Genomic DNA, 27,782 nt, shown 5'->3' with positions numbered 1-27,782 from the left:
AATTCCACAAGATGTTTTGTGGACTTCGCTTCTTGCAAATCACTTCAAAAGTAACAGTGATCTCCTCATTAAACAAAACCAGTTGTTTGGACATTTGTAATCTAAAATTCCGGCATAACAATTTGGCCTGTGTATGTCAGCAAGTGTGTGCCAAAGCCTCGCTCTTTCTGTGTCCATACAGGCAAATTCTTTGAGCAGTCAGGCTTGTACCTTTAATCCATTTAGTGGAGAGGAAGAGCGTCCCCTGCACCAATTTGGACTGGTGAGGTACCAGTGGAAAGTGGGCAAATGCTCCTCCTTTCCAATGTTACTTTTGCTGAGGGAATTCCTGTTCAGGGATTGCTGCAGGACGTCGTTGGAGGAGCATATTGGGGGAATCTATCTCTAGTCAACCTAGGAGGGAAGTAATTCTTCTATATCTAAGAAAATAATTAAAAAGGGAATGAGGTCATACCAAGCCTGTTTTGGCATTGAACTGTCCCCTGTGGGCCGGAGACAGACTTTCTGCCCCCTGCCTGGTCAGATTCTTTACCCCCAATCTGCACATCAAAGGGGCATAAAGATCACTAGGGTTAGAATTTTTTTTTAAAACCTATGAGGAGGGAGTGGTTCTTTGCTGGCATCAAGAGACCCTCGAGCTCCCTAAACCCCAGACAGTTTTCTGCCTCTCCCCTCCCCAGGGACAGATTGGGGGATTGATCCAGCCAGAATGTGGAAAGCCCAGTAGACACCAGGGAAATAAATGTAAAAAAGTACTGCATTCCAGACCATCTTTTTGTTCCCTGACTGGAACATTGTTATGAAAATAATTATGTTTGACCACTGACTTTGTGTTTCACCACTGTGCATATTACTTGTTCAATGTTCACCAGTAGCACATTACATTCTGTATTCGGTTTATCTGCCTATTGACTTTAACGTGGCATTATACATTACATTCTGTATTCAGTTTAGCTGCCTATTTCGACATTGAAACCTAAACCATTCTGTCAATGTGGGTCGCTGTGACATTTGGACAGGTGCTCAACCGTCACAAGCGCAATCTAACAAACACATACATTTATGAAAAGTAGACACCCAAGGCACACCTGTGTGGTGTGACTTGTGTGGTCCCCTTCCCAGAATGTGATTCAAGCATCAAACTTTGGTTACAGTTTTTTCATATTTCTGAGTGGGAAAGTTCCAAAATCTGTGAGCTTCCACAAACTTCATTTCATACAGTGTTGCCACACTTCACCTGATAAGAAAGGTACCCAAACCCATATGAGCAGAATTTTTTTTTTTGTTTTATTTGTTTTAGAGGGAAAGAAATGCCTTTTCCCAGGCATAGAGAGAATGTTCCACACCAATGACAATACCTGGTGTCTAGTGTGCTTTCTGCCCATCCGAGGAGGTCTAGCTGAGGGTAATCCCCTCCAATCTGAGACCCGTTGAGGCAGGAACACTGATATAGCCTTTTTGGGGTGGGGTCACAGACTAATGCTAGAGTGGGCCCCAGCACTCCTGTTTTAAAAAGAAAAAAACTCCCTGCGATGCAGTAGGCTTCCTGCCACTGTGGTAGGGGGGCAGATTGATGGCAAACTACCCATTCATCCCCCGGGGGCAGAAAGCCCTTTTCATTTTTTAAGAGGGGAACACTTGTCTGTACCCATGGGAGCCCTTCTCCACCCAAAGACAATTCCTGGTGCCTAGTGTGCTTTCTGTGCTTCTTTGTTAGGGCTGATCAGGGGTAAACTTCCCCAATCAGCCCCCAAGGGGGCAGAAATTCTGTTGTGGCCATGTTGGGGTGGGGTCTTGCTCAATTCCAGTTGGGGTGGCCCACCCCTCTTTTGAATTAAAAATATTCCTTGTTATCCATTAGGCAGGGTTACCCTCTCTAATCTGCAGGTTTATCAGAGATGAACGATTATTGGAATCCTTCTTTATCGCCCTTCTGCAGCAATTCCCAAGCAGTGATCCACTAGAGAAGACTGCTGGAAAGTGAATTTTGTTCAATTTCCTCCTATACCTGTCCCTTTTTGATGGATGCTCTGGGGACTGAGATATGCTGGCACTTTCACTTTCAAATGTGTTGCATCAGCACGCTGTATGAGCTGCTTGTCACACAATCTAATAAAAATAAACTTTGGAGGTGATAGCTCTTCCCTGGTGTTCCAACTTTATTTTAAAATAGAAAATCCTTTTAGTGTTGTAACCAGAAGTATTTTCTCACTGAATATAGCGGATGAGTTGTTCACATCCTCCATATTAAAGAGGCCCTGCAGAGGATGTCGACATTTCATCCACACTCAGCTAGTTCATATTTGAGAAGCAATTTAAAAACCTCCAGGCTGAGGCAAAAACTTCTTCCTAAGGATTAGACTTCAAAACTCAGCCTGATTTAGATATCAAAGCACAGCCTGGAAGTGCACAGCTTTGAAGGACAGAAAGGAACTACATGCAAGTGAGTTCTATGTAGTTTGTAATTTTTAAACAATTGTATAACACTTTATAAAATCTACTACATGATGGGGCATTAACTTCACATCTTCTATTTTCAAGATGGTGTACCAAGAATATAACCACCTCCATCTAGACTCCACTAGAACCATCTCTTGGCTTGCCATTACGGACGTTTCTAAACCTTTGGGAGGAGAAATGGACTCTCTGTTTGCTGTCTGCGTAGTGATGCTATGGGAAAGAAGATCATCAGAATCAAGACCACTTAGACTGGAGGATCCTTGGAAATGACAGTTAAGAAAATTAAGAATCCTACCCTTCAGCTCAAATCACCAGATACCTTAATATTGTCTACAATTTGTATAGTGTCACTATGCCTCAATATGATAGTTTTGACTTTGCTGGAGAGTTTAGTGGTTTTAGGCAGTGCTGGTTGTTGGAAAGCTGCTCTTTGTATGATCATATCAGATTTCTTCAGTTTCAGACTAGTGTGACGGGAAACCATATGACTGTTATTCAGGTTTCAATGCTTGGGCCCTAAATATAATGTACAATTGGCTAAACCTAACCGGCTTTCTGATGCTACAGTAAGTTAAGAAAGTCCAATAGGTAGAACAAACTCAGCTTCTGCAAACTTACCATACAATATGTAGTTAGAAAAATCTACCTTCACCGTTGAGCAAGATGTTTGCTAAATATTAAAGATAAAGTTTGAATACGTTATCTAGCATCAGTCCAAAAGTTTGAAAAGTATCTTTTAATCACAATCAGGCCTCTTCATGGACAAATGAACACATTAACCTATACAGTAAAAACAGAACTTTGTAGCTGATCACTCTAATGACACAGTATTCTACATAATAAGAATATTATGTTTCGAGAGCGACCATGCACTTTTCCAGACAAAACAGCTTGTCATACATGGGATTCTGATGCCGAAACAAAAGTTTTCCATCTGAGCCCGATTCAGAGTATCTCAATGTCAGGGGATGCACGATGGCTGCAACATGCTGCCTTGTCCTACAGGAGGAGCTTGACTTTCAGAAAAACAAACCTAAGGGCCTTATTAAGAGTTAGAGGGATGAGGGACTGTAGTGCCGCGCACCAGTGATGTAGCTGGTCGCTGGGCACTACTATAGGTGAAAGAACTGGAGGGGTAGTTACACAGTCCACTCATAGTATTCCCCCTCGGGGTTTAGTATGAATGGGCCCTACCCACGGTCATGTGACCTAGCCAATAAATAAAGCTGTGGCCGGGGTGTGGCAGTTAGTGTAGACTGCAGATGGACGCACAAGAGAGAGTCTCCGTGCACAGCGCCATTCTAGCACCGCACGCCGCCGCACACCAAAACGAACCGGTGTGTCCTGTGTGGTTATTTGGTAGTGCTGGCCACCGCCGACACTACAGTTTTGACGGCCAGGGAGTTTGTTCGCCCTGCGCCACGTGGCGGACGCTGATTGCGGTGCTCGTGCCACGTGGGCTGCATGGCACAGCCTGCCCTCGGGCCGCCCGGCCCTGCTGTACTGACGCTGCTGCCGACGCCCACTCACACCCCAGTGAGTGATATTTATAGCCTGGAGGCTCGACAGCCTGCCGCTCGGCGCCTCGACTATGTGGTCCCCACCCTGTGTTGTTTGCCTCAGCCTGCAAGGCCCAGCCACGCACCCAGCTTCATAGATGAGACGCTGTAGTTCCCAACGAGTGCTACACGTCGTGGGTGCAATTGAAACTCTCCCCAAGTAGCTTTTCTGCTACTCACTACAAGCACTTAAAAAAATAAATTAAAAAGTGACTCTCTCCTGTTTGCTTTGCTTCCCTACTGACAAAGCCTGAACTGATCCCACTATATTTCTCTCAAAAAAACAAAACAAAAACAAACTATATAGCCCACTGCTACGAGGGACACTCGTCAACATTGCCTCACACCCTCCGATCAATTATTACGCCCCCCCCCCTTACGCCATGTCGATCATTCCGCCTGTTGAACCCTTCGTAATGGAAGGAGCCCCTTCTGCACAAGCTCCAAGGTGGAGAGAGTGGGTGGAGATGGTCCTATTGTTTTTTGAGGCCACAAAAGTAGAAGATGCACAAAAACGAGCCCTACTCATCCATTTAGGGGGAAAAGACATCTACAAAATTTCGAAAAACCTCATTGAAGACATCCATTAGACACACACCACCTTAATAACGGCCCTAAATAGACATTTTGAGCCCATGGCCAAATACTGACTACGAGCGTTTCATTTTCAGACAAGCCCGACAACACACGGAAGAGTCCATCAACTCTTTCCACATGAGGCTACGTGACTTGGCCAGCACCTGCAGATTCACAGATGAAGCAGAAGAGATACCGGGGCAGATAATACAAGGGTGTGAATCGAAAAAACTCAGGGAACGGGTCCTCGAAGAGTCTGGGAGGTCCCTGGCCGACATCCTCATGATGGGACGCACGAAAGAACTATCAAAAGCCTGAGCGTCGCATATGGAGGCAGTCTTGCAAAGGCCAGTTAAAGAGGAGACTGTCAATGCAATAGCCATGCCCATAAATTGGGCAAAACAACGCACATACAAACCACTGATGAGACCGTGTGGACACTGTGGTGGTCCACCACACAAGCTAACCGAAATGCCTGGCGAAAGGAAAGAAATGTGTTGGTTGCAGGAAATTAAACCACTTCAAAGTGTGGAGGTCAAGTAGAACCCAAACTGGAAATGCGTCAATTAACGCAGCGACAAGTAAGTCAGAACACAGCAGTGACATGGACGATGACGAGCCAGAAGAACATGTCATCCACACCCTGTTCACAATAGGAAACATGACTGAGTCGTCAAAGAAACTACCCAAGTGTCAGATCAAAGTGGATAATCATAACATTCTAGCAGTTGTTGACAAAGGAGCGTCACTAAACATCCTCTTGGCCAATGAATACGGCCAAATGAAACCACCCCCGACTTTAAGCAAAGGTTAGAGTATAGGCATATGGACAAAACACGCCGCTAGCCCTAAAAGGAATCTTCCAGACTACCATCACCTATGAGTCTAAAATCATCCGTACAAAGGTATACGTGGCTGAAGAGGGACATGGAATGCTACTGGGTTGCAAGACAGCAAAATAACTAGAGATAGTTATGTTCCCCTTTGGCATACACCAAGAGTCAGTAGAAGAGCTCCTCACCCAGTACCACAAAGTGTTCGAAGGAATTTGGTGTCTGAAAAACAAGAAGGTGAAGCTACACATTCACAAAAAAGTCCAACCAGTCGCGCTTCGTCACCGACACATAGCATTCCACCTCAGACCACAAGTTGAAAAGGAGTTAGACCACCTAAAAAAAAGCTGGCATCATGGAGAGAGTGACGGGGCCAATGCCGTGGGTGTCGCCTATCGTAGTGGCACGGAAGCCAAAGCAACCCGGTGAGGTCCGCATCTGCATTGATATTGGCCTTCCTTATGTGGCTATCAGGTGAGAAAGACACTTAACACCCACGATAGACGTCATAATCGGAGAACTCAGCGGGTCGTGCTGGTTCTCAAAGCTCGACCTATGGTCAGGATACCATCAGCTAATTCTGTCCAAAGAGACACGCTACATCACACCTTCTACGCACACGTGGGTTTAAGGCGCTACAAGCGTTTAAACTTTGGAATATCCAGTGCGGCTGAGGTGTTTCAAAATAACATACAGGAGCTGCTAGTGGACTTGCCAGGCACCAACAATGTCAGTGATGACATACTGATTCATTCACCAACCATAGCGGAACACCACTCTCGGCTCCAGAGTGTTCTACAGAGAATACAAGAGTCAGGTTTGACCCTTCACCGCTGGAAATGCACATTCCTAAAAAATCAAATACAATTCTTTGGATACGTATTTTCCGCTGCAGGAAGAGCATCTGACCCAGCAAAGGTGCAGGATGTCAAGAATGCCCCTCCCCCTTCCTGTGTGACAGGGGTCCAAAGTTTTTTTAGAGATGGTGAATTATTGTGGTCGCTTTATTAAAGATCTCGCATCACTAACTCAACCTCTCCGAATATTGACCAAATCGTCAGAACAGTGGACCTGAGCTCAAGTCAACAAATGGCATTTGAAACAGTCAAAGACGCTTTGTCTAGCGATACCATCCTAAGATACTTCGACCCAAAGAGAGACACCAAGGTCGCTGTCGATGCCTGGGTGCGGTGTTATTTCAGAAGCAAAAGGAGGACGACTGGTCCCCGGTAGCCTTTGCAAGTAGGTCCCTCATGGAAACTGAACAGAGGTACTCCCAAATCGAAAAATAAGCTATTGCGATCCACTGGGGATGCAAACACTTCCACATTTATGTATATGGCCGCCCCTTTTTGGTCACCACTGACCATAAGCCTCTCATACCTCTCTTCAACGGCACCGCCTCGAAGCCCCCTCCAAGGATCGAACAATGGATGCTCCAACTGCAGGACTACGGGTGCTAGCTGGAGTATCGCCCAGGATCCAACAACCCTGCAGATTATCTATCCTGGCATCCCCAAGCCACCTCCCACTATGAGGTATGTGAAGCGGAGGAAACTAAAGAATACGTCAAGCTAGTCTCCGGCAGATCCAGACCACTACCTCTGTCAGTGGAAGAAGTAGTCCAAGCAACAGCCAGCGATGAATTCCTCCACAAGGCCCTGCAAGCTACAAAAGACTATCTATGGTTCCAAGTCAAGAAACAACTTCCGACCATGAAGATCACTGCTCAGCGCATCCTAGGGAGTTTGTATCATGTACGAGATGAACTAACAGTGGATGCTGAGGGTGTCTCCTCAGAGGGTGCCGGCTAGTAATCCCTTCGTCTCTCACATCCAGAGTAGTGCAATTCGCCCACAATGGACACCAACGAATAGTTAAGACCAAAAGCTAGCTAAGGTCCAAAGGTTGGTTTCTACTCATGGATGAGCTAGTGGAAAGCACAGTAAAGGCCTGTGAGTGGTGTCAAACATCAGGGGAGCCCAGCCGACCGACTCCAGTAGAAACGGAGACGGATCGCACGTCACCCTGGGTGTCAGCCAGCCTAGACTTTGGGAGTCTCCTGGACAGCCAGCATACTATGGTCATGATCCATGACTTTTCAAAATATCTTGAAGTTGAGGTCCTCCCCTCTATCTCGGATGAGGTAGTTATGCCTCGTATTGAGAAAATCATGGCAACTCGTGGACTCATTGCGGAAATCAAGACAGACAATGGTCCACCATTTCAAAGCCGAGAGTTGGCTGGATACTTTGAAATCGCTGGCGTCCGACATAGACGGATCACCCCACGATGGCCACAAGCCAACGGTGAGGTCGAGCGCTTTATGAGGACCTTGAATAATGTGATTCGCATTGCACATGCCAGTGGGCAGCCAGTTGAGCATGCAATATACTAATTTCTAAGGAACTACCACCAGACTCCTCATTCCACAAGTAACAGTGCACTGGGGCATGTGGTCTTTGGGAGAGCGGTCGTCTACTCAATACCACATCACCAGTCCTGGAGTCCCAGCTCTTTGGATCCTGACAAAGTTCATGAGTGACGGCTGGCCACCATTCGATATGCCAGTCATCTTCGACGAGCTCAACAGTCGGACCTCAAAGTGGACGATTTAGTACTGCTCAAGGAACTGTCTCCAGGCAGCAAGTTCTGCATGCCTTTTGACCCTGCCCCATGGCTGGTTGTGAAACGGCATGGATCTTCAGTGGTGGCTCGACGTGGCACAGACCTTGTGACACGTAACGTGTCACTGTTTAAGAGGTTTCACTCCAATACTGCACCTTGTCTGGGTTCAGGGTCCTCGGAATCAACAGATGATCACTCATCCATGCATGATGATGATGATGACAGTGATGTTCCATCTCATGAGGTGATGAATGAAGGCTCGCCCATCCCATCATCAGACGTGGTGTCTGCTAGTGATGGGACATTCAGTGCTAGCCGAGGAAGATCTGAAAACACCAGATACAATCTACGCAGTGACCCTGCTCCTTCAGTGAAGCTTCGTGACCATGTGACAGATGGGTGACTGTTTGAAAGTATTTGCTATTCTGCATTTCTGTGTTTTTCTTTTAATTTTTAGGAGGAATGTAGTGTCGCGCCAGTGATGTAACTGGTCGCTGGGCACTGCTATAGGTAAAAGAACTGGAGGGGTGGTTATACAGTCCACTCATAGTATTACCCCTCGGGGTTTAGTATGAATGGGCCCCCCGTGGTCATGTGACCTAGCCAATAAATAAAGGTGTAGCCGGGTGTGGCAGTTAGTGAAGACGGCAGACGGACGCACAAGAGAGAGTCTCCGTGCAAAGCGACAGTCTAACGCCGCACGCCGCCGCACACCAAACCAGTGTGTCCTGTGTGGTTATTTGATAGTGCCGGCCCCCGCCGACACTACGGGGGACATCCACTGAAAAGGGGCACATATCCCACAAACAATATTAGGAGGGCACTGCTGTCGAAGTACAGCAGTACAACAGACTGGACAGCCACAATATTTGGAGAATGTCCTCCCAACCTCTAAATAAGGGCCTATGACCCAAATTAAAATTTTACTGTCACATACTCTACCCTTGTTCTGTCACAGTCAACCTGAAATTGCAAAAACAATCATGGTATATTGCTGTCATTAACTTTAGTCAGCTCTTTTTGTTTTCTTGGGTCTTTTGCCTTAAAACTCTGAAAATTCATATCTAAGGTAACCTTAATCCTATGTGTATCCTATTACAAATATCCTGTCTGCTAAATTTGTTGGACGATATACTATTTGTTTTTCTGACTTTAACATTGTTATTTTGATGCTTAAATACTTGGTACACATCTCACTGTGGAAAAGTCTTTTGCTTGTGAATAGCCATCAGGGCTTGAGAAGGATTTTCTAATTGAAACTGCGCCTGAATCTAGCAAGATACTGTGTTAGGTTATTATGATAACTACACACTTATTAATGATACAGAGCTTCACACTACTAGTAGGCATGTACTACAGAAAATGTCTGGATAGCCTTTAACGCATGGCGTTGCTTGAAATACAAAATAAAGGCATCCCGATTAAGTAAGGAAGAGTTTCAACTGTCAAAGTACTTTCTTGTATTGAATCATGATATTTCTGACCGGCATGAATAAGCAGTATGCAATTAAGGAAAATATTTCACCTTATCTTGTGTATTCAGTGATAGCCAAGTCATATTGTAGTTGCATCTGTTCCTAAACAAAATTTATGTTTTTTTAATCCTGTGTGCATCAGCTGCCTCGTTATTTAAAAATCTGTGCATGATGCCCCAATTCTGTATACTGCACTGACCACATTGAGATAGCCAGACGTCTGCTATTTTCCAAGGAGGGGCAACATAAATTATTATAGAATATAATCAATATTATATTCCCTTTGATTATAAGAGATAGTAAATGTGTATAGTTTAACTTACAATTGCATTTAAATAGAAAATGTAGGTCAAATAATCTTTTCCAAGGCATTCCCTTAACCCCTCTGCAGTTAAACAAGGCTCTAAAAACCTACCCAAATAAACTGGCGTCTTCATAACTCAGTATGATTGTCCTTTTGCTTTATCAGTCCTCTCATCTGTATGCTGATTACCCTATCTTTCCTCTTACTCTCTCATTTAAAAAGAGGATGTGCCTGATATCAGCCTCTGGCCAGCATTAGCTGAAATTCAATTCAATTAATACGGCTTAAATCATTATTGTTAAGAATCCTAGATTCTAACATGCATTGAAATTAATTCAGATGTTAGCATGGAGGTTTTCGATGTGCACTGAACATCTTTGTTCTTATGTGACACTCAAGAAAAGACATCTGACTTACCACTGTAGGTGTAGATAAGCTTGGATTCCACAAAGCGAACTTTAAGGTTGTGTAGAACAGCAGGTTCATGAAGGTAACTGAGTGCTGTAAGGTCATTTTCACCCACAAGTATATCAGGGTTTCGCAGGGGTGGCAGATCTCGCGTTGCGTCTTCAACTGAGTAATCAATTGCCTAGGAAGGTCAAGATGCACAAATCAAAGTAGTCAATGCTCTCAAATTAATAGTATCACCAGAATTCATGGTCATCTCACAGTCACAAATATAGACATTATCTATTTACTGTTATCCTATCGTCCACGAGAGAACTTGTAACAAGCCAGCATGCAAAACAGAATCAACATATTTGTGGAAGATATTGGCCCATTTACTTTAAAGACCCCATGTGACCTTTTTGAGCTCGAAATAGGTAGTTTCTGCCTTTAAAGTACCTCAGAATTTGCTTGTGATTGATATGGTGCAACACAAAACTATAAAAGTACACAGAGGTGTGTTCTAACTGGTGATCTATAAATGTGGTTTATTTGTTGCACTCACCCCCTGACAAGTGAGTAAGGTGGGAATAACATACAAGAACATATCATGCAAGCCAGACAACTCATGCCCTCTATCAACATGTTACCAGTGTCATGCATAAAAATAATTTCTTGCGAAAAGTATTGCCCAATATATTTGGCACTGAAGCACAAAATCAGGCTAAAACATTTAGGTAATAGAGGGGATTACGGTAGTTTAATGATTCTGATGCATGTCAATCAAAGGGTTTCAAGACATTTCTACAATCCCAGAGTATGTGAGAAAACAATCAAGATCAAATTCCTCCCCACCTAAGAAAAAAGCACAGTGAGCATAATATTCGGTTCAGTACTATTTACCTCTAAGGTTCCGGGAACACTCAGTCTCCATTAGTAAGAAAAGCTACAGTCTCTTTCCTCCTTCATTCAAATTCCGAGGGTACGTAGCCAGTGGACTATTTGGACACATGTTGTTGTGTTACTGGAAAGCCACACCCAGGATAGCTTGAGTGCCTTGCATTTTGTCCAGTTCAACTTGTTTTATAGTGAAATGCCTTCCTTCACAGCACACAGGTTTTCACTTTCCTTGCCGTTTTAAATGAGAGAACTATCTACAAGACTATTTTTTTTATCTTCCCATTGAAACAATATGGTTCAAGTCATTTCATTTTGCTTTACCAAATGGTACTGTGGGTGTTTCCCAGATGGTAATTTCATCCAACTTTTCAGGGTTTACCCGTAGCACGTTCTGGGCAACTCTGACTCAACCCAGTGGTAAATGAGTATAACTCAAACTAAGGGGGTCATTACGACCTCGGCAGTCTTGGAAAAAGACCGCTGAGGCCGCGGGAGACTGAACACCGCCATTGCCGGCGATATTCCTGTCTCCCTATTATGATATTTCCGCTGGGCCAGCGGAAATGTCACATCAACATTGCAGCCGGCTCGTAATAGAGCCGGCGGCAATGCTGATGTGCAGCGGGTGCGGTAGCACCCGTCGCGCATTTCACTGCCCGAAATTCGGGCAGTGAAATGGGCGATGGGGCTATGTCTGGGGGCCCCTGCACTGCCCATGCCAAGTGCATGGGCAGTGCAGGGGCCCCCAGGGGCACCCCAAGTCCCCTTACCGCCAGCCTTTCAATGGCGGTGTTTACCGCCACGGACAGGCTGGCGGTCGGGGACTCATAATCCTCAGGGCAGAGGTGCTCTGGGGATTATGACCGCCAGGCGGAAACCTGGCGGTAAATTGGAGGGGCCGGCGGTATGGCCGTGGCTTTTGCACCACGGTCATAATTGCTGGCAGAACACCGCCAGCCTGTTGGCGGTGTTACCGCCACCTTACCGCCGGCCGCCAGGGTCGTAATGACCCCCTAAGTCACATGCTATATTGGTCGGTTGTTTTTAAATGTCACAAGATCTCATTGCCTTCCATTGTCTTTATTCCAGTCTACCCATTCCCTTCCTTTACTTTGGTATGCCCTAACTGCGACTGTTAGCCGTGGTGGATGCCAGAGCTCATGGGTGCTTGGTTATTCAGCTTACCAATACATTTCCACTATTCATTCAATTTTTTTTTTAATTATAACATTTTGACAAGTTTGTTTGTGCCTCTGCGTACATTGTGAGCACCATCCCCAAGCACTGCACCTCTGTGACTGCGTTCTAACTAATACTTTTGAAAGAATCTTTCTACCTATTGGATTTCTTTCTATATTAGGTGCCATTCATTATCTACAGTATTCTTGACTGAACTGTTCTCCTGTCACACTTTGTAACGCTCTACAGCTCCACCGTATATCAGGCAATATCGCCTCAGGCGTTTAATTTCTGCGCCGATCGACGATCCGTTTTATGTAAAGGAAAGTTGTCAGAGGTTTCAAGAGGGCAAAAAGTTAAAGAATAATCTGAAAACTTCCTTACAGCATTAACATGTTTGTCAAAATCATGCATCTTTGGGGCATTAGAAGATGAACTGATTAGAGACCAATTCATGGTTGACACAAATTCCAAAAGAATTCAAGTGAAATTGTGAGTATTAGGTGACCAAATTAAATTAAGGAACTTAGACAGCCAACGCTATTGAAAAGTCAGTCTATGTTATGGGTCCAAAAGGTCAATGTGAATAAAACAGAGAGTAACGAAGTATGACGTTTTTTCGGAATTAAATGCGACACCAGCAAAGAAAGTAGTAGAGTGGTATATTACTGTTGGGGCAGCATATTACAAGTAACTGATTCTGGATTGCCATTCACCATTAGCACCAATAATTTATTTAACAATCACTTTAGTTACATGGTATCCAAATCACGTGACCCAGATGTTAGAGCAGTATCCTCTGATTGCAATAACATTGAGTTTATTATTCATTTTTCTGCACAAGTGTTTTTCAAGGGAAGATTAGGATTGATTACATTTTACGTTGCTGTTAAAGGTGTGTGTGTTAGGGTGCCAAGATTATTGGAGATTGCAAATCATTCTAAATCCTTGTATGACTGAACAAGTACTAGGTGCAACAGAAGAATCTATCTGATCAAATTGTTCAACAATTTCCTTTCGCAGTGATTAAATATTACAAAAGCTAGTCAATTCCTCACACAAAATTGTTTTACAAGAGAATGTAAAGCCTGTGAAATGGAAGTTAATGGGGTTCACATTTGTGCAAGATCCGAATCACCACAAGTGTTAGACAGAAAACTGAAACAAGGCATAATTGAAGAGGTTTAGTCTGCCCTATGCATTTACCCTTTTGTGCTCACAGAAAAAGACAGCAGATTACATCTTTTTATAGATTTAAGTGCATTGAAAAAAACATTCTGGTTGACAACTGTTCCATGCCAAAATATAAGTGTAATTTAGCTTTTGAATGGTGCTATAGTTTTTCTCAAAACTTGGTTAAAAATGCGCTTAGCCATATGTGAAACTAGCAGACTTTTAACAATATTCATCATGTGTATGTCACAGCCGAGGAGCCATGCTGAAGCGAGGTTCTGGACTTGGGCCTGGGCTTCAATTCAGCTGCGCTGCGCTGGGCTCCACTTCAGCTGCACTGCACATTCGCCGCCTGCCCCCCATCGGCCCAGGACACACAGCTGGAAGGCGACGGCGGTGCAGAGGACCTGAGCTGCATAACCAGGCCCTTGCGGTGAGGAGCACAGTGGGGCTACTGGAGAAAGAGCAAGGTTGCAGCATGGTAGGCACTAAACTGTACGGTAGAGGGCTGTGGCACGCAGAAGTGGCCAGCCTAGGAGCTGGTGTGGTTTGCTTCTGCTGCTTTCACCTGCCCTCTTTCCCTTGTGCACTCCCTTTGGTTTTAGCCGGCAGTCTGCCGGGCCTGGGTTTTCTCTGGGTCTTTTCCCTGGCTTGGTTCTTTTCCTGGGGTTACAGCCTGCACGTGTCTGCCTGCCAAAACAACAAGTGATGGACGGAATGCTGAACATTGTCAAACACTCACCCCCAGTCATAGATCTGGGTTTAATCCATCGTTCTTTTGCTCACCATGCCATCCCAGTTTGGACCCAGCCATATGCATATCAGTCTTGACCCTGTTCCTCATGGGAACAGTCCAGCCCGAACTGCCAAGCCAGGTCCTCACTGGACCGGAAACAAGCATCCTGGGACCCTGCCTGCCTGCCTGTTATCAGAATTCTCCAGGGGCTGTAAAAGGACTCCAGGACGCGTCTTGAAAGGAGGAGAGGACCTTAACCTCCAAAAGAGGTGGGGCACATGGCAAGCACGCCAGCCAGGCGCTTCATTAGCCCTTCTACTTTCCTGTGGTGTGGAACGCTTTTTGAAAGGGGGAAGAGGACTGAAAACCCCAAAAGACCTTGCAGAAGCTGTGAGGTAGGAGTTTGGTCCTCCCCTTTTATCTTGATGACCCTTTTATCCTTCCCTGCAGAATCTGATATCCTGTTGATAAACTTTTGTTATGACATATTCTAACCAGAGTTTGAGCGACATGATAGAGCAGATTTACAACTTTTTGTAAATGTTTTACCTGAAGGCAAAACATACTGTTGTGTTAATATGGATAGAGGATTTTAATGTTAGCTTATGTCAATTTAGTGGCAAGCTTGTCTGTGGCTTTATGAATCAAAAAATGAAAATCTAACACATTTCAAGCACACAGTGTATGGCGAGGCACTAAATTCTCTTATATCGAAGAATAATTTAATTTTCACTAGTGATTGCCAGTGGTACTCACCTTAGAGAAGAGGAAAAATTAGATTCGGAGTAAAGCTTGGGAAACAGTGAACCATCTTTTCTTCTCATGGTAAGTTGTACCAAAGGTTAAATATCTGATTACAACAGAATTGTGGGTGTCTATTCTTCAAAAAATTTCCAATTGGGAAACAAGATGGCCTAATTTCCCAATTCAGATAGTGGGCTGTGCAGGACTCCCCGAAATCCACAGGGCCTCTCTCATGTAACAGAAATCAATAAGGTGGTTTTAGCTATTGAAAATTGTGTTCCTGGGAAAACACCAGGTCCAGACGACATCCCTGCTGATATTTTAAAATCGAATATTCATTTATGTGTCCTTCTGTTAACAACTGTCATAAAACCTAGGGTGAGAGGTCCCAACCCAGATTCCTGGAGAACAGCAACCATTGTCCCTATTTAAAAAAGGAGACAGATCATCACCATCATGGTACAGACCATTATCCCTGCTGGGCTCTAGTGTTAAGATCCAGGGTTGTGTGCATCTGTCTCGCCTGGAAACCTGAGCTGAAGAAAATATCATCCTGACAGAGGCACAATACAGCTTAGACCAGGAAGTGGCACTGTGCACCAGTGCCTAATTATTCCAATCAATCAACTCAATCAGTGTATTTTTAGAGTGTGCTACACACCCGTGAGGGTCTCAAGAGGCTTTGAGGAGGGAGATGGGGTGGGGAGGGGGAGAGACTGCTACTGCTCACACAGGCAGGTCTTGAGGAGTCTCCTGAAGGTTAGTAGGTCCTTGGTCTGCCGTAGGTGGATGGGGAAGGTGTTCCAGGTCTTGGCCACGAGGTAGGAGAAGGATCTGCCGCCGGTTGTTGCCCTGTGGATGCGGGGGCGAGGGCGAGGTTGGCGGAGCGGAGCTGGCGATTCAGGGTGTAGAAGGTGAGACGATCGTTGAAGTATGCTGGTCTGGAGTTGTGGAGTGCTTTGTGAGCGTGGGTTAGGAGTTTATGGTATAGCAGGGAAATATGTCATGGCCAAGGAGGAAGCTTTATGTCAGGCCATCCATTCGATATTTTGTTTTTGACTAATACTAAAGTATTGTCATTCTTTACACTTTGCTCCCACGTATCCTTAATGAAAGCAGGGATGTCTATAGAAAGAATTGCTTCATCTGGTGGGTTAATTCCTTGTGCACAACCATCTACAGGCATGCAAGATAAACAATCAGCAACATGGATCTTAACATCGAGAAATTAGTCTCGCTTAATGGTGTACCTTTGTAAGCCTAATACCCATTTGGAGATGCACGGGGGTAGTTTTCTCTGAACTACTAGTGGTGAGCATAGGGACCAATGGTTTGTGATCTGTCCTTAGTGTAAAAGGCACACCCCACAAATAAAACAATTCTTTTAGTTTCCCTCAACTGAGATAAGCTAGCAACTCAACCTTTTACTTGCATCAGAGGTTAACAAGGTCTTGAACTTGACATCAAAGTTTCCTATATGAGGAAAATTAATAATTGCTTCCTTGATCTTGGCAAAGGTCTTGACACTCATTCGTCCATTCTAAAGGAATCCCTTTTTTTCAATATGGACCTCAAGAGATACACATGGTCGGCAACATTCTTGATGTACTTGGACATATATTCAAGTGGGCCCAAAAATGATTTAGGTTCTTCTCTACATGTAGTAAATTGTGCTAGCCTGGCCGAGCCTTCTAAATTCTAATTGGCTTAATCCCTTCTTCAGAGATGGTATGCCCAAAGTATTCAACTGATTTGACACTTATTTTAAATTTCTCAGTTTTTATGTTGAACACTGCATTTTCAAGTTTGCAAAGGACTTCTCTCAGAGTGGTGTTGTGCTTGTCTTCCATACCCTCATAGATTAAAATGTTGTCTTGGAAACATAGAAAATTTTGTATACCTTGTAATATATGGTGCATTATGCGTTAGAAAACCACAGCCGCAGATGCAAACCCAAACAACATTCCACAAAATTGATATGCGCCAAAAGGATTTATGAAAGATGTGTGAGACTTAGAATCGGTATGGCTACCTACCTGATGACAAACAGATGAAAGGTCTAAAACACAAAAAAAAATGGCATCCTGGATGAGACTCAACATCTCATTGATTTTAGGCAGAGGATGTCTCTCCATTCATATATTTGAGGTTAGTTCTCCGAGGCCTACACATAAATGTACACTGCTGTCTCTATTCTTGGCAGGAAACACTATAGAGGATAACCACACTGAACATTCAAACTTTTCAATGATCTCTTATGATTCTAGCTTGTAAGTTCTTTACTAAAGGGTTCTCTCATTAGTAACGGAATGGGTCACAATTTATGTACTACTAGAATGGCATTAGGTTTCATCAAGAAACTCCTTACATGCTTCCATTCCTTTGATCGATCAATTGACTAGAAAACGTGTTCTACAGCATCAGGATTAAGTTTGATCTCTATGTTCTTCTGGTGTTTCCAGTCTGAAAGATTGAACTCTTCTTTAGTAATTTCCACTTTTCCCAAAGTAGTTCCATCCTTGAATGCAATGTGCATTATCAGCACACCCACTAAAGGAATGGGATATTTAATATATCCCCTTGTCTAATATCGGGTGACATAAAAGTGTAATACTTATCAGAGAATTCTTCCATGAATGTCATTTCATCTATCAAGGTGTACGGGGAAGATGAATCTGTGAAAACCTTGAAAGGTACACCATCTAAAAATATATCCCATGTAGGGTATATAGTTTCCGAAATCATACTCATGGTGCTAACTTCAAAAATAATCTATTCATTCTCAACTTCCTCTTTTTTTTAACAATGTGAAAATTTGTATTCTATAATTCCCTGCAAACATTGGCACTTCCTGCATGTCACTTCTTTTGCAGGGTATTTGGGATTGTTGGCTAGATGATTGTCGTTACCACATCTAAAACAGTTTAACTTTTCATACCCAACTTTCTGCTTATGCACTTATGTCCCACTTAAATTACTTACTTCATCACAATCAGATATGTAATTTATTCTGGTGGTTACTTTATGTTGCTCATGGGACTCGTTCATTTCCATAATACAACATGCAATCTGTTCAATGCTTTTAGTTATACATATGGCTTCAGGTAAATTAGGATTTTCAGATAGTAGTTTGTCTTACATTTTGAGATCATTGGTACACCTAACCAGTTGGTCTCTCATAAGAGAGACAGCTAATGACCCACTTTCAAATGTTGTAAATAATGCTCTATGTGCAGCAATAAAATCTACAACTTTCTCATTCTTACCTTGAGAGCTAGAGAAAAAGAAAATCCCCAAACTGTTCTTCCTATTTTCTCAACGTAATCTGGTATACATCTAATTGTATGTTACCATGTGCTTCACCATCATCCTCCACTTTCATCAGTCCCTAGTTCAGGTAAATCAAATTCTAGCTGTCTCCACCTATAGCAATTAGATATGACAGAAAAAGTCTTACCCATCTCGTCTATGGTAATAACGAGGTTCATTAAAAAATGCTAATAGCTAGAACATACTGAATGTAGCAATGTTAAAAATAAATCACATTCAAAATAAGAAGAGAAGCTCAACTAGCTCTAGGATCATTAGGGGATACAATAATCAGGGAGTTAGAGTCTTGTAAAAGTTGAGAATGACTAGACACTATAGAATTTGGTAGAGTTAATTTAAAGTACAGGCTGACTATTGTACAGATACAGCAATCAACAAATGTTAAGTTATCCAGACAGTTATCTGGAATGAAAGTCCTCTAGAAGACAATCACTGCCATTGGAGGGTTGTCAGTCATATTAACTTTAGCTTAATCAGTACTCTCTATCTCAACCCCTCTAAATGAGTGCCAGGCTCTGACAAGGAGATCTTTCTCGCCAATAATACAAAGAGAGAACAAGAAGCACCTCACTCAAGGATGGAGTTGCAACCACAAGGCTATAATAAAAAGATTCTCCTCAGTACTACAATGTGAGTGCCAAAACACCTCACCTCAGGATGCTGTCACAGCCGTAGCATGTAGAAAAACTAAGCCAAATATTCCCTAACCTCAAAACGAAACCAACTGTAGTACAATATTCGGCTTTTAATTCCTGCTCACAAGTTCTGTAATAGGCGGAGCGGGGCGTATTTACCTCTGTCAGGCTACGCTGAGGCAGATGAGCATGTTACTGCATCTCTCCTAGACAACACCTTGTAATGAGTCTGTTGCATTGTTGGAACTTGAGGCAAAATTGGTGAATGGTTGCCTCCTTTCCTTAGGGTTGATGGGACTGCCACCTCCTCAGGTGCTTTTCCCTTTAGCATTGTTGCCACTAGTTTGTAATTGCTTTGCCGCTTCCTCAGTTGCCTTTTCCCTCAGGAGTGCTGCCTCAATTTTGCAGCTGCATATAATTCTTGCGAAGCACTTACAAAATTAGCTTCGATTGCCACAGGCTCAGTCTACTTTTCAAGCCTATGTAGTACATTCAACGACACTACAGTTTAAATGAAGGTTTCCATCAGACATCATCACATCAGGGGTGAAGGCACAAAGCTGCCCCTACACAGCATCCCATCCACATTGCCATGTTTGAAACAATCTTTGGGAGAAGTAGGTGTTAGACCTGGTAGAGCGGCTGCCGGAATCCTCCCCGCTGGAAGGCGACGACCCCGCAGGCCTGACACCGCTGCAGCTTCGTTGCAGTCCGCGACTCAGTGGAAGTCGTCGCACTACGTCGTGACCACCAGATATCGACTCGGCTGGAAGTGCGCGGATCCAACGCCTCGCACTGATGCCACCTCACTTCCACCGCCCCGCAGCAAGTACCCGATGCCTCTTCGTGAGGCCTCTGCTCCGCAGCACCGGAACCGACGCTGCCTCGGATATAGTGACGCTGCGATCCCCAACTCCGTGCACCGGCTTCTTTCTTCATTTTCACGAGGTACTGTACCTGGGGGTCCATGTGACTCGATTGTTGGGAACAACTCTGTCACGACGCCGTGATATCACCAAATCGAAGCATTTGTGTTTCTAAGCACTATATTGAAGTTTAATCTTTTAAAAATTAATAACTTTCGGTCTTGTTTTGTTTAGATAAATATTGGCTATTTTCTAACCCGGTCTTGAGTCATTTTGTACTGTGTGTGTTAGTACAGATACTTTACACATTGCCTCTGGGTTAAGCCTTTCTGCTCGTGCCAAGCTACCAAGGGGGAGAGTGGGGGTTAACCAGGTGTTTCTCCTTTGCCCTGACTAGAGTGAGAGTCCTTGCTTGGACAGGGGGTAACCTGACTGCCAACCAAAGACACCATTTCCAACACTGGTGATCAGTGATGAGGAATTAACTTGTATTTGTACTTGACATACAGTGATTAAGTGTACACTACTATTTTCAGTGCAGACCATTACGTAACCAGATACCACTTGTTTTTGTGATTTTGCTTTTTTCTCTTCTTGGACTTCATCTGCTTCCATTTTTTTCTCACTTTTGAACTTCTCATTGGGAACTCTTTGTTCTGCCTTGGAACTTTGCACTTTTTACTTCATCTGGAGCGGTTTTTGAGTTGGAGAAGTGGGAGAGTTATACAGTTGCTCAACTGAAACACTTCAGTAAAGATCTGGCCTGTCCCATTAGGAGCTCTGCCAGGAAGGAGGAGCTGCAGAAGGCACTGAGGTCCTGGGTGACAGCCAAGGAGGTTGGGGGGGCACAAGAGGAGGAGATTGAGGGTGAGGAGGTGCAAGACAGCTATGAGGGTGTAGTAGAGGTACCTCTACTGCCTGGGAGAGGGTCTCCAGGGCGGGTGGCAGTATGTCCTCTAAGGGTCTGCCTCCTGAAGAGTGGCAGGACAGACAGGCAGAGAGAGTGCACCGATTTGAGTTGGAAAAGCTCAAAATGGAGATGGAGGAGAGGAGGCTGGCCATTGAGGAGAAGAAGATACTGCTGGCTTATGAGCTTAGTTTAAGGGAACTAGATCAGAGGAGCCAGTCTAGTAGAGATAGTGGCAGCAGTACTGCAGTGCAGTCTGAAAGGAGGGTGCACATTCCCAAATACCTAGTTAGGGATTACAAGAGGGAGGATGATATCTACTTGTGGTTTAAGGGGTATGAGTCTGCTCTCCACATGAACATGGTCCCTGAAGCACATTGGGGGCCGGGTCTCTGCAAGCACTTTGAGGTAGAAGGGAGGATCCTCAGGGACTCACCTACACGATCATGAAGGATGCTGTACTCGCAAGGTATGGTCTCACTCCTGAACAGTATAAGGCTAAGTTTAGGTCCTACAAGAAGAAGGAATCCCAAACATTGTTAGAATGTGTTGACTCTTTCTGCAGGTCACTGGATAGTTGGCTGAAGGGCAGTAAGGTAACAACTTACCTTGAGGGGCTTTACAACTTAATTGTTTGGGAGAAGTTGTACAGTCTTTGTTTTCCGGAGCTGTGCCAGCACCTGATTGACATCAAGCTGACTGACCCCATGAAGCTTGAGCAGGAAGCGGATCGTTGGAAGAGCACCAGGGTCTGGAAGAGTTATGGGGGAGACCATGCTAAGGGTGGGCAGAGTCCCTCTTAGAAGACTTAGGGGGGTAAGGGTAAACAGGGGGAGTTCTATAAAGGGCCCCTACCTAGTTCCCAGGGTAAGGATTCCCAGCCCCCAGGTGAAAAGAAGCCATGGTTTTCTAAAGGGAAACCGGCGGAGGGGAGTCCCCGCAAGTGGTTTGCATGTGACCAGGTGGTCATGTGAAGGGGCATCCCAAATGTCCCATGTGGACACCGGCGCCCACTGGTGCTCAGTCACTGGGTTTGGCCAGTGTAGCGCTTGGGAATGAGGTGGTTCCAGGTGGGTTTGAGTCAGCTGAGAGGACCCTTGTCTCACTAGAAGACAGTGAGATGGTATAGAGAACTCTTGTGCCTGAGAACACTAAAAAGTACCAGCAGTGGGTGGCCATCAATGGGCAGAGGGTGGAGGCTCTGAGAGACACAGGAGCCAGTGTGACTATTGTGAGAAGTCACCTGGTGTCTGAAGAGCAGGTAGATCCCCATGTACTTCACCAAGTAGTTGCAGTAAACAACTCAGAGCACCTGTGCAGAGTGGCACAGGCTCCCTTTGAAGGGGGGGGGGGGGGGGGTTATCAGCTGCCTTCAGAGTATATGTGAGTCCAACCATGCCTGTAAATTGTCTGCTTGGCAATAACCTGGAGGATTCCTCTTGGAAGGAGGGTAAACACAGGTCTCACTTGGAGATGTTGGATCTGTCTGGGTGGGTTTGTGTGTCCACAGGGTCAATGGCAGTCCGTCAGCGTGATCAGGAGAACCACGAGCCTGAAAGAGTGGCCCAGGTGTCTGCTAGAAGGAGGAAGGGCAAGGGGTGTGGGAAACCCACTCCAGACGTTCCCAGGGTCCGGGAGGAGGCTGAACCTGAAGGGGATGCCCCGGAGCCTACAGGGTAACAAGTGTTGAACTGAGGGAAGTCCCTGAGCTGATTCAGTGGCAGCAGGAAGGGGGCCCCAAAAAAGAAGCACGCTGTGAGGCACAGAAAACATGCCCTACTCTAGAGGGTTTGTGGCAGCAAGGCCATCAAAGACTTCCTCTGCCAGCACCTGGACTCTCTGCTGAGGCTCCTGCCAAGTGGTGCCTAATCAATTTCCTGGGCCCTTGAAAGGAGAAGCTGGTGGAAAGCCATAAAGATCCAAGGAAACCAAGTTCGGACGACTCCGGACTGACGCATCTGCCAAATCCTGTGGCACCGCACGGAACCAAAGCTGTGGTCCTTGCTGGAGTGTGATGACCCTGCAGGCCCAACGCCACTGCAGCCAAGCTGAAGTCTGTGACTCTGTGGAAGTCGCTGCACCATATCATGACGGCCGGGTATCGACTACACCAGAAGTGTGCAGATCCAACGCCGCCTCTCCTCCACCAGCCCGCAGCAAGGACCCAACACCTCTTCGTGATGCCTCCACTCCTTCGCTCTGTGGCACCGGAACCGACGCCTCCTGGGATCCAGCGATGCCACTATACCCTACTCTGAGCACCAACTCGTTTCCTCATTTTCACAAGGTATTGTACCTGGGGGTCTGTGTGACCCCGTGACCGGCACCATTAGTGTCGAATTGTTGAGAACGACTCCATCATGACGCGGTGATATCACCAAATCGAAGCATTTGTATTTCTAAGCGCTACATTGAAGTGTAATTTTTTAACAATTCATAACTTTGCTTGTGTATGTTGGATTCTTGTCGTTTTGGTCTTGTTTTGTTTAGATAAATATTGTCTATTGTTCATACTTAGTGTTGAGTCATTTTGTAGTGTTTTCACTGTATTACTCTGTGTGTTGGTACAAAAACTTTACACATTGTCTCTGGGTTAAGCCTTTCTGCATGTGCCAAGCTACCGAGGGGGCGAGCGGGGGTTAACCAGGTGTGTTTCTCCTTTGCCCTGACTGGAGTGAGGGTCCTTCCTTGGACAGGGGGTAACCTAACTGCTAACCAAAGACCCCATTTCTATCAGTGGGTAAAAATGAAAGTTTGTTAAGTTTGCTGTCATAACAAAATGCATCTCCAATCTCTCCTTTGCTCCGCCAACTGCCGCCTCAGAAATACCACACGTCAATATTCTAATCAGCCTTAAAGCTAATGTTCTACTCAGGCTCACTAGTCAAATGTTCAAAGGTTAAAAGGTGGGGGAACAAAGAAATGGGACATACCACAATAGCCCACTCCTGCATGGGCTGTCTGGCTCCCCATGTGACCGGTACTGTCCTCGCCAGTGCAAGAACCAACAATCTTCTTCCCCCATGCCGGCTCCATGTTGTATCAGGTGGTGGCTGCCCCGCTCCACCAGACATGGGTTGCGTGGGGAGGCACCACCATTGGTGGGAGACAGGATGGCAAGCCTCCTGTGTGAATCCACCAGGTTGCAGGCAACTATAGTCTCACACGCACAGCCCACACACGTGTGCATCCAAATGTATGGGTAGGCTTTTCTTTGAGAACACAAAATGACTTGAGTTGTCATCAGATCAGAAAATCTCCACAAGCTGAGAGACTCGCTTAATACTTGTCATATAAGGCACATCAGAAGGGCTTTCATATTCCATCCGGCATGTACCAACAGGATTTCCGAGGCCAACATTCCCAACAGGGGAGGTCTTGCTGAACAGGTGCCTAGCACTGCCGATCCCAGCTGATTGTCCAGGTAAGGCAAGGTATGAGTGAAGGCACTATCACAACCAGCTCCTTTGTCAAGGCTCACAGAGTGGTAATGAGACCAAATGGAAACAGAACAAATTGGTAGTGCTGAGACTTCATTGTAAATTAGAGGTAATGCATTCATTCATGTTCTGCTCTCTGCATGATAGGATGGTGTGCCTATGCTGTCTAAGATCCAAAGGAAATCTATTGGGTGTGGTAGATTGACACCTGAAACGCGACTACTTGGTCGGCATGGAATCCGTGTCAGGGCCAAAGTCTCTGGAGGCGAAGAGTCAAGAGGTGTCAGACTAAGGCAACATATTTGCCAACCTCTCAGGATGAGGGCTACCCATTTGAAGCGACCCATAGGGAAAAGGCGCCATCTTGAAGATATAGAGCATGATCTGTCAAAAAGCCGTGTGTGTGTGTGTATATATATATATATATGGAAAATGTCACTTACCCAGTGTACATCTGTTCGTGGCATTAGTCGCTGCAGATTCACATGCTGTGCACATCCCGCCATCTGGTGTTGGGCTTGGAGTGTTTCAAGTTGTTTTTCTTCGAAGAAGTCTTTTTTCGAGTCACGAGACCGAGGGACTCCTCCCATTTCGACTCCATCTTAGATTGTTTTCCCCGCAGAGGGTGAGGTAGGAGTTGTGTATGCTAGTAATAGTGCCCATGCAATGGAGTGAATACGTATGTACATAATGAAGTTTAAAGTAATATATTTACAAATTTAAAAATGTTCAAGATCAACTTCTAAACGGCTATAGGCTCCCGGGGAGGCGGGTGGGCGCATGTGAATCTGCAGCGACTAATGCCACGAACAGATGTACACTGGGTAAGTGACATTTTCCGTTCGATGGCATGTGTAGCTGCAGATACACATGCTGTGCATAGACTAGTAAGCAGTTATCTCCCCAAAAGCGGTGGTTCAGCCTGTAGGAGTTGAAGTTGTTTGAAATAATGTTCGTAGTACAGCTTGACCTACTGTGGCTTGTTGTGCCGTTAACACATCTACACAGTAGTGTTTGGTAAATGTATGAGGCGTAGACCATGTTGCTGCCTTACATATTTCGTTCATTGGAATATTTCCTATAAAGGCCATGGTAGCACCTTCTTTTCTGGTTAAGTGTGCTTTTGGTGTAATAGGCAGCTCTCTCTTTGCTTTAAGATAGCAGGTTTGAATACACTTAACTATCCATCTAGCAATGCCTTGTTTAGAAATTGGATTCCCTGTATGAGGTTTTTGGAAAGCAATAAATAGTTGTTTTGTTTTTCGAATTAGTTTTGTTCTGTCAATGTAGTACATTAGTGCTCTTTTGATGTCTAATGTATGCAGTGCTCTTTCAGCTACAGAATCTGGCTGTGGGAAGAACACTGGTAATTCTACCGTTTGATTCAAGTGGAACGGTGAGATCACTTTTGGTAAAAAATTTGGATTTGTCCGTAGAACTACTTTATGCTTGTGTATTTGAATAAATGGTTCTTGTATGGTAAATGCTTGAATTTCACTCACTCTTCTTAGAGATGTGATGGCAATCAAAAATGCCACTTTCCATGTTAAGTATTGCATTTCACAAGAGTGCATGGGCTCAAAAGGTGGACCCATGAGTCGTGTTAAGACAATGTTGAGGTTCCATGAAGGAACTGGTGGTGTTCGTGGTGGTATAATTCTCTTTAGGCCTTCCATAAATGCTTTTATGACTGGTATCCTAAATAATGAAGTTGAGTGCGTAATTTGCAGGTAGGCTGAAATTGCGGTCAGATGTATCTTTATTGAAGAGAAAGCTAGCTTTGACTTTTGCAATTGTAGTAAGTATCCTACTATATCTTTGGCAGATGCGTGTAAGGGTTGAATTTGATTATTATGGCAGTAATAAACAAATCATTTCCACTTATTTGCATAGCAGTGTCTAGTGGTAGGTTTCCTAGCTTGTCTTATGACCTCCATACATTCTTGTGTGAGGTCTAAGTGTCCGAATTCTAGGATTTCAGGAGCCAAATTGCTAGATTCAGCGATGCTGGATTTGGATGTCTGATCTGTTGTTTGTGTTGTGTTAACAGATCTGGTCTGTTTGGTAGTTTGACATGAGGTACTACTAAGAGGTCTAGTAGTGTTGTGTACCAAGGTTGTCTTGCCCATGTTGGTGCTATTAGTATGAGTTTGAGTTTGTTTTGACTCAATTTGTTTACTAGATATGGAAGGAGTGGGAGAGGGGGAAAAGCGTAAGCAAATATCCCTGACCAGCTCATCCATAACGCATTGCCCTGAGACTGATCTTGTGGGTACCTGGATGCGAAGTTTTGGCATTTTGAGTTTTCCTTTGTTGCAAATAGATCTATTTGTGGTGTTCCCCACATTTGGAAGTAAGTGTTTAGTATTTGGGGGTGAATCTCCCATTCGTGGATCTGTTGGTGATCCCGAGAGAGATTGTCTGCTAACTGGTTCTGAATTCCTGGAATAAATTGTGCTATTAGGCGAATGTGGTTGTGAATCGCCCAATGCCATATTTTCTGTGTTAGGAGACACAACTGTGTCGAGTGTGTGCCTTCCTGTTTGTTTAGGTAATACATTGTTGTCATGTTGTCTGTTTTGACAAGAATGTGTTTGTGGCTTATTATGGTTTGAAATGCTTTGAGCGCTAGAAATACCGCTAACAGTTCTAAGTGATTTATGTGAAACTATTTTTGCTGTATGTCCCATTGTCCTTGGATGCTGGTGTTGATTGAGGTGTGCTCCCCACCCTATCATGGAAGCATCTGTTGTTATTACGTATTGTGGCACTGGGTCTTGGAAAGGCCGCCCTTGGTTTAAATTTATACTGTTCCACCATTGAAGCGAGATGTATGTTTGGCGGTCTATCAACACCAGATCTAGAAGCTGACCCTGTGCTTGTGACCATTGTGATGCTAGGCACTGTTGTAAGGGCCGCATGTGCAACCTTGCGTTTGGGACAATGGCTATGCATGAAGACATCATGCCTAGTAGTTTCATCACCAGTTTGACTTGTATCTTTTGATTTGGATACATGGTCTGTATCACATTGTGAAATGTGTGAACTCTTTGTGGACTTGGAGTGGCAATCCCTTTTGCTGTGTTGATTGTTGCTCCTAAATATTGCTGTGTTTGACACGGCAGAAGGTGTGACTTTGTGTAGTTGATTGAGAAACCTAGTTTGTGGAGGATTTCTATGACATATTTTGTGTGTTGTGAACACCGTCTTAGCGTGTTGGTTTTGATCAACCAATCGTCTAGGTCCGGGAACACATGTATTTGCTGCCTTCTGATATGTGCAGCTACTACTGCTAGGCATTTTGTAAAAACTCTTGGTGCAGTTGTTATTCCGAATGGCAACACTTTGAATTGGTAATGTATCCCTTGGAATACAAACCTTAGGTACTTTCTGTGTGAAGGATGTATTGGTATATGGAAATATGCATCCTTTAGGTCTAGTGTTGTCATGTAGTCTTGTTGTTTGAGCAGTGGGATTACGTCTTGTAATGTAACCATGTGAAAGTGATCTGATTTGATGTAGGTATTTAATGTTCTGAGATCTAGTATAGGTCTCAGACTCTTGTCTTTTTTGGGTATCAGAAAGTACAGGGAGTAAACTCCTGTGTTTATTTGTTGTTTTGGTACTAACTCTATTGCTTCTTTTTGTAG

The 27,782-nt window shown here is 44.5% G+C and overlaps 1 protein-coding gene across 1 annotated transcript in view; it reads right to left on the bottom strand.

The window, feature by feature from the left end:
* Positions 1–27,782, bottom strand: part of MYO5C (myosin VC) — a 717,152-nt gene that overhangs the window by 578,691 nt on the left and 110,679 nt on the right. Inside the window, exon 3 of the mRNA XM_069222459.1 lies at positions 10,253–10,424. Within this exon, the coding sequence (XP_069078560.1) occupies positions 10,253–10,424 (172 nt within the window). The remainder of the gene's footprint in view (positions 1–10,252; positions 10,425–27,782) is intronic.

The sequence above is a fragment of the Pleurodeles waltl genome, chromosome 3_1 (genome assembly GCF_031143425.1).
Source record: "Pleurodeles waltl isolate 20211129_DDA chromosome 3_1, aPleWal1.hap1.20221129, whole genome shotgun sequence".
Taxonomy (NCBI): domain Eukaryota; kingdom Metazoa; phylum Chordata; class Amphibia; order Caudata; family Salamandridae; genus Pleurodeles; species Pleurodeles waltl.
This window is presented reverse-complemented; position numbering and strand designations above follow the sequence as displayed.